Here is a 13,146-nt window from a genome sequence, read left to right as displayed (position 1 = left end):
TATATTATTTAAAAAATAGTATATTTACTAAATGACCAAACACACGAGTTTCAATCAATTTTTTAGTACATCATAATAAGAAAGACAAGATTAACCGAGCTTGTTCAAACAGACATAAGGTAACTAAAAGGTATTACCGTAGCAATTAGGATTATGGATTTTCAGTTAATGGGGAGTAGTATGGGACCCATAGTCGGGGAGAAAATTGCCCGTTTGATTGAATACGCGAAGTTGGGATCATAAAAGTTAGTTGGGAAATTGTGAATTTAGATTTTACCGATAGTGCAACTTCTGTACTTTGACAGTGTATAACTCACAAACTGTAAGTCAGAATAAACTCGTATTTTGCAGTTAGAAAGCCCTTACTATATACTACAACTTTCATGAAAGGTCGAAAATCCAGTTATGACTCTAAGTGGTTCGAAACAATGTGTGTTCCGGGGCTGTTTCCACCGTATTCGAGATTAATATATTGTTTTGTAAAATTCGTATAAAATATGTGGATAATCAAAATGATGTGGGTGGATTCATATATTAAATGTAATATTGATTCTTATTAATTTAATATATAAATGTGATCAACGACTCATTTAGCTAACTTCAATAATTTAAAAAAAAATTATCATCATCGTGCAACGCGCGATATCAAGCACTAGTTTTCTATATCATTCTTTCTTGATGCTTAAATGAATCAAATTCTGAAAATGTTTCAAACTCAAATGATTCAAGTGTTGATGATCATAAAGAATCTATTCAGGTAGATGAATTCATCAATAATATTTTTGAATATGTATTTGATAAAATCATGAATGATGATAGTGATGATTCTAAGCCAGTGGAAGAAACTCTGGAAACTCTAGTTGTTATAGATAAAGATGGATATTTATTCTCCAGAACTCTAGATATGTTAGAAGAAGGTGATGTTTTGAAATCTAAAGAGAATGACCTTTTCCCAAATTAAGCATCTAGCTGATAATGTAAAATTAGCAATACCAAATTAAAGGTAAATGCTTCCTTTTAAATGCACTAATCTATGTCAACTCTCCATTATAGGCAAGACTTAACAAATCTTTGCATATAGTCCGTGAATCTGGAATTGCATCAAATTTGGATTTTTCCACATATGCATCCTTGACAAGTAACCACAATCTTTCCCTAAAGGTCTATAGATTTATTTTGCAAATCTGATCAGCAATCTTAAGTGGCGTTTGGTTCTTAGATTCTGGAGGAATCTGAAGGAATTGGAATGTTGAATTCCTTTGACCAGATTCATTTCCTTCGTTTGGTTCATTCTTTTCAGCGGAAGGAATCTTCAGATTCCTATGAATTCCAAGGATAATAACATTCCTTAGCAACTACATGGTATTTTTATGGAATGGAATCTCTATCTTCATTATACCAAATATGCTCTTAACCTAATATATTATAATCTCATAAAACTCAATATGACCATCGTCGACCACCTGTCGACCACTATTGATCTGAACCACCGGGGACTACCACCGATCTGAACCACCGCCGACCACCACCGATCTGAACCACCGCCGACCACCACCACCGATCTGAACCACCGCCGACTACCACCGATCTGAACCACCGTCGACCACCACCACCGACTACCACCGGTCTAAACTACCATCGCCAACCACCACCACCACCGACTACCACTGATCTGAACCACCGGCGACCACTACCACTGTCGACTACCACCAATCTGAACCATCGCCGACCACCACTACCGACTACCACCGATCCGAACCACCATCGATCTGAGCCACCACTAATCTGATTCACTGTCAATCTGAACCACCGATGATAACCACCATGGATCACCATCGATCTAAACCACGCTGACCACCACCACCGACTACCACCGATCTGAACCATCGTCGACCACCGTCGACTACCACCGATCTGAACCACCGTCGACCACCACCATCGACTACCACCGATCTGAAATACTGTCGACCACCACCACCGACTACCACCGATCTGAGCTACCACTAATCTGACTCACCGTCAATCTGAACCTCCGATGATAACCGCCATCTAAACCACCATGGACCACCACCGATCTGAACCACTGTCGATCATCGTCATCTGAACCACCACGGACCACCATCGATCTGAACCACCGCCAACTACTACCGATCTAAAGCACCGTCGATCTAAACCACCATTGACCATCACCGATATGATCCATCGCCGATCTGAACCACATCTGACCATCGTCACCTAACCACAACGGACCACTATCGATATATATCACTGCCAACCACCGACGACTACCATTGATCTGAATCACCATCGGACACCACCGACCACCACCGATTTGAACAACCGCCACCGCCACCGCCTATTTAAACCATCGCTGACCACCTCCATCTGAACCACTGCGGACCACCATCGATCTGAATCACTGCGGACCACCACCATCTGAACCACTGTGGACCACCATCGATCTGAACCACCGCCGACCACCGTCGATTTAGTAACGTCGTTTGGCTTATGATTATATTTGGGTTGTGTATTTTATATTGTTTTACATATTAAATAATTATTTTATTAACGTATTTTTAGTTTTAAAAAATTAAAATTTTCAAAAAACGGCATTTTGGTCATTTATCAAAATTTTATTCCAATTCTAAAGATGCATTCTGTGAACCAAACAGAAAGATTCCAATTACTTAACATATTCCATTCCAATGTCTGCCAACTAAACAGGTGGTCAAATCTGGCAACACTCCATTCCAATTTCTTCAAAGTCAAATTCCTTTAACAAATTTCATTCCATCCAAAAACATTCTGCGAACCAAACGCCACCTTAGTTTGAAATTCTCAGTGTTTCTGTTGAACGTCAAGTGTTCCAGAATTGTTGCAAGTAAACAATTTGTACCATGGGGTGCTTTATAAACCATCACTTTAAGGAATGAAACTTCAACAGTTTTAAAACGATATGCTTCTCTGATTTGAACTTTGAAGAACTCAGGTCAAGATAGTAATTATTGGGTTCAATCTCCACATACTCATCTAGATGAGAAATATATATGTTAACAAAGAATGAGTCATTTGATGCTCTGGAGTATGCTTTAGATTGATTCTTGTTCAGTATTTCACTAGGGTGCTATGGTTCAGGAATTGATTGTACAATGGAAAGGATAATGGGTTGCAAAGGTACTACAACTTCATCATTATTTGATTCAGAAGAGGACTCGAAATGAGAAGCAACCAATAGAAGAGACATGATTCAAAGATTGAAGAACTTGAAGAACAGTTGTAAGCACTGAGTTGCGATTCACAAGGAAAATTCGAGAAAGCTAGGCCGGAAAAGGTTCGAAAGTTATGAATAGAGACCAATTTATTCAAAAACCATCTGACACAATGATGTGAATCATTTGTATAGAGTGACACATGTCAAAAAGTACGAGTTAATGATGATTAAGCACATTTGTTAGGTTCCTTTAACAATAGATCTAATCGATGGAGTATTTAAATGTAGTATACAACAATCAAGATGCACATAGATAGAGAGAAACTCATCATGTCATTCATTGAGAAATCAATTACAGAGAATGTAGAGAGAGAAAGTATCTGTTAACTATCAGAAGTACAACTACGCCTCTTGACATGCGGATTGTACCTTCTTAGATGCATTTAATACAGTAGATATAAATAGTTGAGAAGACCCTCTTTCTCAACTACGCCTTCAACACTCTTCTACATCTTCTCTCTCATATTCTTTCTTATTTCTCTCTATGCAAGACAAGCTTAGTGATTCTCATAGATTGTTTAGATTAGGACCTTTCTTTATCTTATTTCACAACAAACTGTAAATTCTCATATTATTTCTTTTTAATCAATAAACAAATGTAAAAAGTGAAAATTTGTATTTGCATTTATCCCTCCCTTTTATGACCTTTTTATTCTTGTAGAACCCTTTTGAGACCAACAGATCCCGTGGTCATTGGTGTTATCATTGATGAGGAGTCAAAGAGTTTATATTTCTTTAGAAGATCAACACATATTTGTGTTGATTTATAAAAATTTCTTCTAAAGAATGTTTGATTTGTAAACTAAGGAAGAAACTAAGTTCTTCCATCATGCTCATCTCAAAGTTACTCGTTATCAAGGCTGGAAACTTGTTACAATACTTTGGGTTAGTAGAAAAAAAATAATATCATCAATATATAGCTATACAAGAAGTAGCTCATCCTTGTACCTTTTGATGAAAATAGTTATGTCAATAGTATCTTTTTTCAAAATCATTGTCAAGCATGAAGTTTGAAAGAGTGTCATACCTGGGTGCTTGTTTCAGTCCATACAGAATCCAGATGGTAACTGTGTGTTGGATACTTGACACTCTCAAACCCTGGTGGTTGATGGATATGTACCTCCTTTTGAAGCTTACTATTCAGAAATACAAACTTGACATCCATTTGGTAAACCTTGAACCCTTTGTATGTTACAAAGGCCAAAAATATTCTAATTGCTCAAGTCTTGCAACTGGGGAAAATGTCTCATCAAAGTTAATTCCTTCTTCTTGGCAGTATCCCTTTTCAACCAATATTGCTTTGTTCCTAACCACTATGCCATCCTCATCCTTCTTGTTTTTAAAAACCTATTTGGTCCCTATTGTTGTTTTATTCTTAAGTAGAGGCACTAGAGACCAGACTTTGTTTCTCTCAAACTGGACAAGATCTTCTTGCATAGCATTTATCTAGTTTGGATCTTGTAGGGCTTCAGATATCTTCTTTGGCTCTACCACACTATTCATAAATATGCGTTCATTTGTAGTGGCATGTTTAGTCTTGTCACTAGAAGTTGGATCATTAATCACTTGGTGTAGCATATGATCCTTTGTGTAGCTTGTAGCTAGAGGATGGGGTACTTGTGCATTTTGAGTCATAATTTCCTCTAGTTAAGTACTTGGTACGTTTTTGTTAAGTTCTGTATTAGTGAAGATGGTTCCCCTGCTTCCCCTTAAAATGAGATCCACCAGATGTTGAAGCTTGTTCTAACCTTGGAGACATAGAAATAGTAGGAGCTGAAGTAACAGAGGTATCATTTAGTAAGTTACCTTTTAGTTATGATGCCCCTAGAATAGACTAGGGATTTTCTATAGTTGTATTGACATTTTCTGTGATGGTTTTGTAGAGGAATTATCCTCATCAAACAAGTCTTCAAATAGTATACTGAGTTCTGATTCGCTGGACTTGGATCATGAAAAATTGTAAGTCCTTTGGTTTAGCCTGAGTTCTATATTGAGTTGTTCATAAGTCATTAATGATTTCTCATCAAAGGTTACATTGATGCTTTTTAATACCACCCTCGTTCTAGTGTTACAGATATTGTAGGCGTTTGATGTCAAAGAATATCCTAAGAAAATGCATTCATTAGCTTCTTGTCAAATTTTCCCAGATGGTTTCTATCATTGAGAACATAGCATCTGCAACCAAAGTCATAAAAGTATTTAACATTATGCCTTCTCTGGTTGATGATTTCATAAGATGTTTTATAAAATCTTTTGTTAATGAAAGATATAGTTTGAGTAAAACAAGCGGTTGATACTTCTTCTGCCCAAAATGAGATAGGTAGAGTAGAGGATGCAAACATGGTCCTCGCATCTTCAACCAATGTTCTGTTTCTTCTTTCCATAACACCATTTTGTTGAGGGGTTCTGATGGCATAGAAGTTTTGAGAGATGCCTTCATTTACAAGATAAATATCAATTTTGTACCATTGCCACTTCTCAATTTTTGGACCTTGAATTGTAATATAACTTCAATCCTCTTTGGCAAGCTAATCAATAATTTGGGACAACAAATTTCATCCTTATGATGTCTACCCAAGTGTACCTTGAGTACTCATCAACCAGAACTAAGATATACTTTCTTTGGAGAGACTTTGGGTTAAGATATGACCACAAAGATCCACATGAAGCATCTCCAAAGCTCTGGAACAAGGTACATTTGTTTTGGATTTAAGGGCAACACTTTCGATCTTCCCCATTTCACATGTAGAACATAAATGATCCTTGTCAAACCTTATTTCTTGTAAACCTTTGACAAGCTTCTGTTTGGTAAGCTTGTTTAGGTTTGAGAAGTTAAGATGTGAAAATCTCTTATGTTATAGCCAACATTCCTCATTCTTCTGTGAGACTAAGCAAATAGTCTCTTGACTTGTAGTTGCAGAGAAATCTATTACATAGAGATTCATATGTTTTTTGGATCTTAGAAGCTCGTTACCAGATTAAGTTTCAATGATGCAACAACCCTCTTAAAGAATGACTCTAAATTAAAATTTTCTAATGCTTAGTAGATTAGATGAGGACCATTTTGGACACAGAGATATTGCCTTGCACAAGATTCGCATATCCTATGGTTGTTATAGTCTTGTTGTTTCCAAAAGTGACAAAACCTCCTATTTTGTCTTCGAATGAGGTTAACTGACTTTTATCACTAGCCATGTGTCTTGAGCATTCAGAATCTAAATACCATATCTTCACATGTTGGTTCTACAAAACAATCAAGGAATTTTAAGTACCAATTTCAGTATAGATACTTTCTGGTTAGATTTGGGTGCAGGCTTATTGCCTTTAGTCTTTTTAGACTTGGGTTCCTATTTCTGTTTGGGAAGTGGTTTCTGAGCATTAGGATTTGCATGCATGTGCATGGGCTCTGTGAGAACACACTTATTTACTAGAAAATGATTCTTTAATTAATGTAAGAGATTTAAACAATGATGGTGTGAATACCGTATACTGTTTGCAATCAAGAATATCAAGAATATGCAGAAACAATCAAGAATATTATTGGATCAACAAAGTCATCATGTGTATTGATTATCAAAAATATATGAGTACAAGATGTATCTAAGGGTCATGATCAAATAATTTGTGTCAAATCGTGTCTAATAACTCCTAACAAACTTCTATACATACCAGAATAGAGAAGCTACAATTACATGACAACCCTATTATAGTATGACATGTGTTCTAGTATTCTTATGTACATGAAGTCTTTATCTTGGAGAAGTTGTAAACTTGAAATCTTTGAAGTGTCTAACTCTGGATAGTGTATCTAGCGTTAGTCTACTTCAAACTCTGGAAGACCCTAAGTCTGTAAGACTTATGCCATAGACAAATAGTCATTTTCAGACTTAGATTTGTACTCTTCACATCTTCTTCAAATATATGGAAAGTCTTCTCAAGACTTTATACTTGACATTTGAAGCAACAAATCTTGTTTTTTTTACAACTCCCCCTTTTCTTTAAATTTCAAAATTGCAATCTTTCAGAATTGGAACAAACTTCATGATAATGATATTTCTGTAATTCATTTGGCTTGAATATATTCTTTCATCCAAACAGTTAACTCCTTCAACTTTGACCATTTAGCTTCACTAACCTTCTTAGGCCTTTTTAATAATCTCTTGCCAAGTGAATCAAATATTTGCCTCATAGTTCCAGATGAATATTTGGCAACATCTATAATTCTAAAAAGGAATCTCTCATTTGTTTAAGAATACTTAAACACATATCCAACATGAACCCTTATTACTGTTCCTATATGCATCTTCTGTATTCCTTTAAGTTCAACATTTGGAAGCATCAAATATACTTTGTCTCTACCCAAGACAAAAGCAACAAGAAAATCAATTGGACCTGCCCATATAGTAGCTCTGAGAATTCCATGAGTTATAGCAATCAAAAACTTTTTCAACTTTCTCTTCAACTGAAGCGAGCTTGGTGTAGATTTGATAATATCTCGTAGATGCAAATTAAGCTTCAGAAAATATGTACAACTTATCATCCTCTCTTTCAACTTCATAACCGATGTAATCAATATTCCTCCATTTCTTTTACTTTATATCAATAAACTTAGAGATCAACAAGTCTGAGTGAACATCTCTTTTCAACTTACCAACTTTGTCATTAAACTGCCAGTACTCTCTTTTGAACTTTTCAGACTGAGTTCTAAAAGTATCCATATAGGTCACAACTCTGAAATCCTTTTCTGTTATAAACCTATTAGAAAATTTGAATTCCAAGAATCACTCATTTGCATCCACAATTTCATGTTCTATATTATCAACTTGTTTTGGCTTTTTTTCAACATATTTCTTTCTTGAACTTATCACACGATAGACGAAATATTCAAACGACATACTATCATCCTTTTCACCCATCTTTTTAGGATTTTCTTCAGAAATCACTTCACACAAGCAATCTTTAACAAAAGAACAATATCAAGACATGAGTTTTCTAAAACTTGTGAGACAACAATTGTGAATCTTTCAAAACAAGTTTCTGATTTGGAAAAAGTTGTTATAGAAAAGATCAAGTTTGAGCTAGAAAGAGAATCTTTTGAGAAGAAAATTTTGGAGTTTACAATGCAAATTTTTGATCTTCAGAAATCTTTGGAAATAGAGAAGAAAAATTTTGAAAATGAAAAGAAAGGTTTTGCAAGTAAAAGAAAAATTGTTGAGAAAAGGAATGTTGGGATTTTCAATGACATATATGATAAGAGAAAGAGTTTAGAAAATGATTTTGAAAGTGAAAGGAAAATATTTGAGACAAAAATTGGTAAGCTTTCAAGGAAATTATCTGTATTAGAATCAGATCTTGTGCCTGAGAAGAATGTGAGATCTGAAATTAAAAAGAAATGCAATTTGATTAACAAAGAAAGAGATTAATTTGCGAGTAAAATCAAAGAGCTTGAAGATGTAATTGAATTTTCTTTAAAATTTTCTTTCTGGTTTATTCTGAAAATATTTCTTTTTGAAAGAAATTTTTTGAACATGAGTTATTACTTGAGAATGAAAAGCATAAGTATTCTGAAGAAAGAAAACAATTTTTGAGCAAAATCAAAGAGAATTCAGAAAATGCTGAATTATCTAAACAACCTAGTCTAGATACTACGTATCTGTATGACGATTCAACTGATTCTGATTTTGTATTTTCTTATAAGACTGCCTCAAGTTTTGTTCATGCAATTGATCCTTTCTCTTCTGTTAATGTTTGTAAGAATAATTATTTCTTCAAGTGTCAAGTTAAACAATTATTTTAGTAGATACTCCAAATCATATGGTTCTTCAAAGTATCATACTCATACTTCCAGTTTGTTCCACAACGATTTTGTAGCTAATTCAGATAATCATTCTAAGAAGTTTAAAATGGTTCGGAGAAGAAAGTCAACTACAGATGACCATGATGGAAACAAGCCGTATCAATCTCATGTAGTTGATACAAAATATTTTGTTTCCAAGACTAATTTACCTTGTTTTATCTATTCTATGAATCAATTAATCAGTTTGAGCCAAAAAAAGATTTGTTGGGTCATGAATAGCCGGTGGTCTTGGCTCATGGTAAGCACTTATCGGTTGGATTTGGCTTGAATTACTTTCCTGAACATATGCTATACTTTAAAACTGATACGGCGTAATACATTATAAAACTAATAACCAACTAAAAACTGATTCATTCTCTCAACTCAAACCACACAAAACCATTACAAATAAAATAGAGAGGTCTCGAATTTTATGATTTGAATGAATCACACAGCATCTCAAGGGTGCCCAACTAGTATATATATACATATACTTATATACGTATAGAGGAAAGTACAGTTGAAAACCTGTTTTTCTTTGAGAGCCCGGGAACCTCCCACAATGCGTCATATGTCTCTGTTAGGATGAATATTCTTCATAAATAAAACAGACGGGTATTTATCATGAGTCACATGTTCATTGTGAATACGGACGTGTTATTCATCATAATTCACACATTCATGATGAATAACATGTCCACATTCCTGATGAATATACCATGTGCCATGTTGTGGGCGGTCTTATTTTCTTAACGGAACATGCCCCTATGTGTGTGTGTGTGTGTATATATATATACGCACACAAATATAAAGAGAAGAATGATCAAATGAGAACATAATCAAAATAAGAGAACAATAAAACAGTCAAATCACATGTGATTTTGCATGCAACTACAAAACATGATCAACACAAGGGCAACGTCAGGTCAAGGCCAAAGTCGTCGGAATCATATGTGATTTTACACATGATTTTAGTGTAAAATCACACATTATTCAATGGCTTTCGTGCTCTCTTATTTGGTTACTGCTATCGTATGAATATGACAAATCTTTCTCTATATATATAATTGCAACATAAGCATACGTACACCATTTTTTTAGAGAGAAAACAAGGAAAAGGAACTTAAAGCCATAACCCTCAAGGTATTATCATTGTCCAAATACCATTGAAGCAAATGCTTGATGATAAACTACAATGACTTTGTTCCCATATCGAAACTTATTTGTACGATTCAGACGTTAAAACTTGACTATAATCCAAAAATACACAGACGAAACAAAAATCTTATAAGCCAATCGACAATTATTTAACTACTTTGAATACACTATCTTAACGATTACAGTAATCACCATAGGTTTATGCCAATATTTTACATCTTAGAAAATGATTCAAGCAAAGAGCTTCGAGGTTCAATTAATTCAGTTTTTTGACCTCCAAATGCCCCTCTTGATGAGTCATAAACTGTTAGTCCCAACCAAGTATCACCCATCAAAGCTTACCACATGGAGTCCAAGTTGAATGGTTGCTCCTCTTGATGCTGTACTTGTTGCTGCTGCTGCTGTAGAGATTCATAAGTTCTAGGGGAAGAAGCTTGTAAGCTTGGACTTGCGTCATGTAGAAACTGGTAATCAAAATTTGCAGCATCTCTTTGTTGGTAAGTTCTAAGTTGCAGGGCTTTAAGAAGCAACGCATTCATTGAAAGATTTGAAGTCAATAAGTTAGATGGCCATGCAAGCGATGGAAGACCGCTTGCCAGACTCATATTCAGGTTCATGTTTGTATTAACATTAGATTCTATGCCATAATTCTGAAGTGAAATATTTGAATTCCCAATGCCGCTTAAGTTTGGCAACTCGATATCACCATAGTCATTCGCCATCGCGTTAGTATCACAAGGCGAACCCATTGATTGGGGCGATGATGCTGTGGCCATTGGCTTTTTGAGGGTCGTGCTCTTTTGAAAGATTCGGCAAACTACCCATTCCTCCTGCAAAACAAGGTATTAAAACGATCAAATTAACCTATACACTAATCAAATTCGAATAACTTCTTGGTCACGGTTGGTCACTTTGCATTGCATGTACCTTATTCGGTTTAAAAGCATGTGCTGTTTCAAGTCTATATTCATGCATCACCCAGTTGGTTTTTTCTCCTTTTGGAGCTCTACCCCGATAAAAGACTAGGGTTTTCTTCATCCCAATCAAGATCCCGCCACGAAAGATTTCTTTGTCCTTTCCTGTTGTCTTCCAATAACCAGCCACAGTTGCACGGTTGGTTCGTAGTCCAGTCGGGTATTTACGATCTCTCAAGCTGAAGAAATACCATTCCTTTTCTCCCATAGATGCTTTGGCTGCATACAGTTTAGTCCATTCACTAAGGTTTCACTTATAAACGGCTTTTGGACAATCTTCTCAACAACTAAGAGATTCACTCGAAAAACACTGAAGTAATGAGCATCCCAATATCTTCGCTTGTGATGATGAAAAATCATATTTTTTTTCTTGAATTGTTTAATTCAATGGAGCAATTTGGATATGATAATACTAATAAAGTGTTATAACTTATAGAACCTGTTAGCTTACATCCTAGAAATAAAACACCAAAAATAAGCATCATTACAATAAAATGTGCTAAGAGTGTATTTATAATAAATTTTAAGTATTTGGAATAATAATGGTGCACTATATATAATATAATGTGCTAAAATAAATTGGTAGGACTAAGTTAGAATACATAACAAATAATTTTATCCATGAAATTGGGTTATTTGAATAAAAGTTGTTAAATGGCGTAACTTCTCTAATGCCGATGTGTAAGACTCAAAATTATAGGTCTGAAGAATTTAAACGTTATTAAGTATAGGTCCCTTTTTATTTGCAGTTCACCAAGAGTACGTAGTAATAAATGCAATAAAAAGACCATCAAAATCATTAACCATCTAAAACCATACAAAATATGTTAGAATGGTAATCTGAATAACCAAACCATACTTTGTATATGTCAGAAGAAGAAGTCAGCCTCTGAACAAAATTTCATTACAATTAATACAACATAATTAAACCCTTTTACTCTTTAGATGTCAAATCTTTATACATTCAGACATGGGATTATGACATACATGTGATTTGGTTTGGTATAACGCATAGGAGTAGAAAAAAAACTTACGAAAGAAATACCTGGCAGGTCCCAAGGTTCACATTTATTGAGATCAACCTCAGCAACAGCTTTACAAGTGAAAGTGGAATCAGAGACCTTATGAGAGAGATAAAATGTAATGAGTTCTTCATCGGTTGGATGAAATCTGAAGCCAGGAGGAAGGGTGTCTTCCATGGTTGGCCTGAAACTGAAAGTAGGATGAGGTGGTTGGAGTGGAGGAGAAATGTGGTCAGCTATTAATGGGGGAAACCCCCTTTTGGTTTTGTATACACCAAAACCTTCTTCAACAAGCAGCCACATAGGATTAGTCTTCTTTCTGTTTGATTATAACAGCTAACTCTTTGACAAAGATGGTTTGGTAAATAGTGGATAATTTTCAATTTTTGTCTTCTTTTATGAGGTGCTCTTAACTTTCTCTTAGTTATATATCCATATTATATATTATACGGCAAATCAAATGATAACCACAAAAATGTTATAAATCTATGAGAACCGATTTTAAAATAATTTTTTACATGATTTTTTTTTTCATGAAACGCTAGGATTTAAGATATTGTTTCACATATATTTATTTCATAATGTAATAGTTTCAAATGTATTTGTTTCACCACATGAATATTTTTTATGTATATTTTTCGTTTCACCAAGTGAAACAAAAAAAAATTCATATGTAATTTTTTCATAAGGTGAACACAAACATATGTGAAACACGTCTTAAATCATAGTTTTTGATAAAAAAAATCATATAAAATATGTTTTTATGTCGGTTCTCATTTAATTATTGTCCTATATATATATATATATATATATATATAGAGAGAGAGAGAGAGAGAGAGAGAGTTTGTTTCAAATACAACTCGTTGCATTTGTACAACCAATGCA

The 13,146-nt window shown here is 34.7% G+C and overlaps 1 protein-coding gene across 1 annotated transcript; it reads right to left on the bottom strand.

Moving 5' to 3' along the window:
• Nucleotides 1–10,389: 10,389 nt before the first annotated feature.
• LOC112525736 (NAC domain-containing protein 92) lies at nt 10,390–12,449 on the bottom strand. The gene is made up of 3 exons (XM_025135974.1): nt 12,285–12,449; nt 11,193–11,458; nt 10,390–11,095 (listed from the first exon to the last, which is right to left on the bottom strand). Exons 1-3 carry the CDS (start codon nt 12,436–12,438, stop codon nt 10,604–10,606), a joined length of 912 nt encoding a protein of 303 aa, XP_024991742.1. The 5' UTR covers nt 12,439–12,449; the 3' UTR covers nt 10,390–10,603.
• Between the last annotated feature and the right edge of the window lie 697 nt (nt 12,450–13,146).

This window comes from Cynara cardunculus, assembly GCF_001531365.2.
Source record: "Cynara cardunculus var. scolymus isolate 2C chromosome LG 13, CcrdV1, whole genome shotgun sequence".
Classification (NCBI taxonomy): domain Eukaryota; kingdom Viridiplantae; phylum Streptophyta; class Magnoliopsida; order Asterales; family Asteraceae; genus Cynara; species Cynara cardunculus.
This window is presented reverse-complemented; position numbering and strand designations above follow the sequence as displayed.

Coding starts and splice junctions, on each gene's coding strand:
- LOC112525736 (XM_025135974.1), bottom strand. CDS start 12,438: ATGGAAGACACCCTTCCTCCTGGCTTCAGATTTCATCCAACCGATGAA. Junction 11,459..12,284: donor TGAACCTTGGGACCTGCCAG/GTATTTCTTTCG, acceptor AACTGTATGCAG/CCAAAGCATCTATGGGAGAA. Junction 11,096..11,192: donor ATGCTTTTAAACCGAATAAG/GTACATGCAATG, acceptor CTTGTTTTGCAG/GAGGAATGGGTAGTTTGCCG.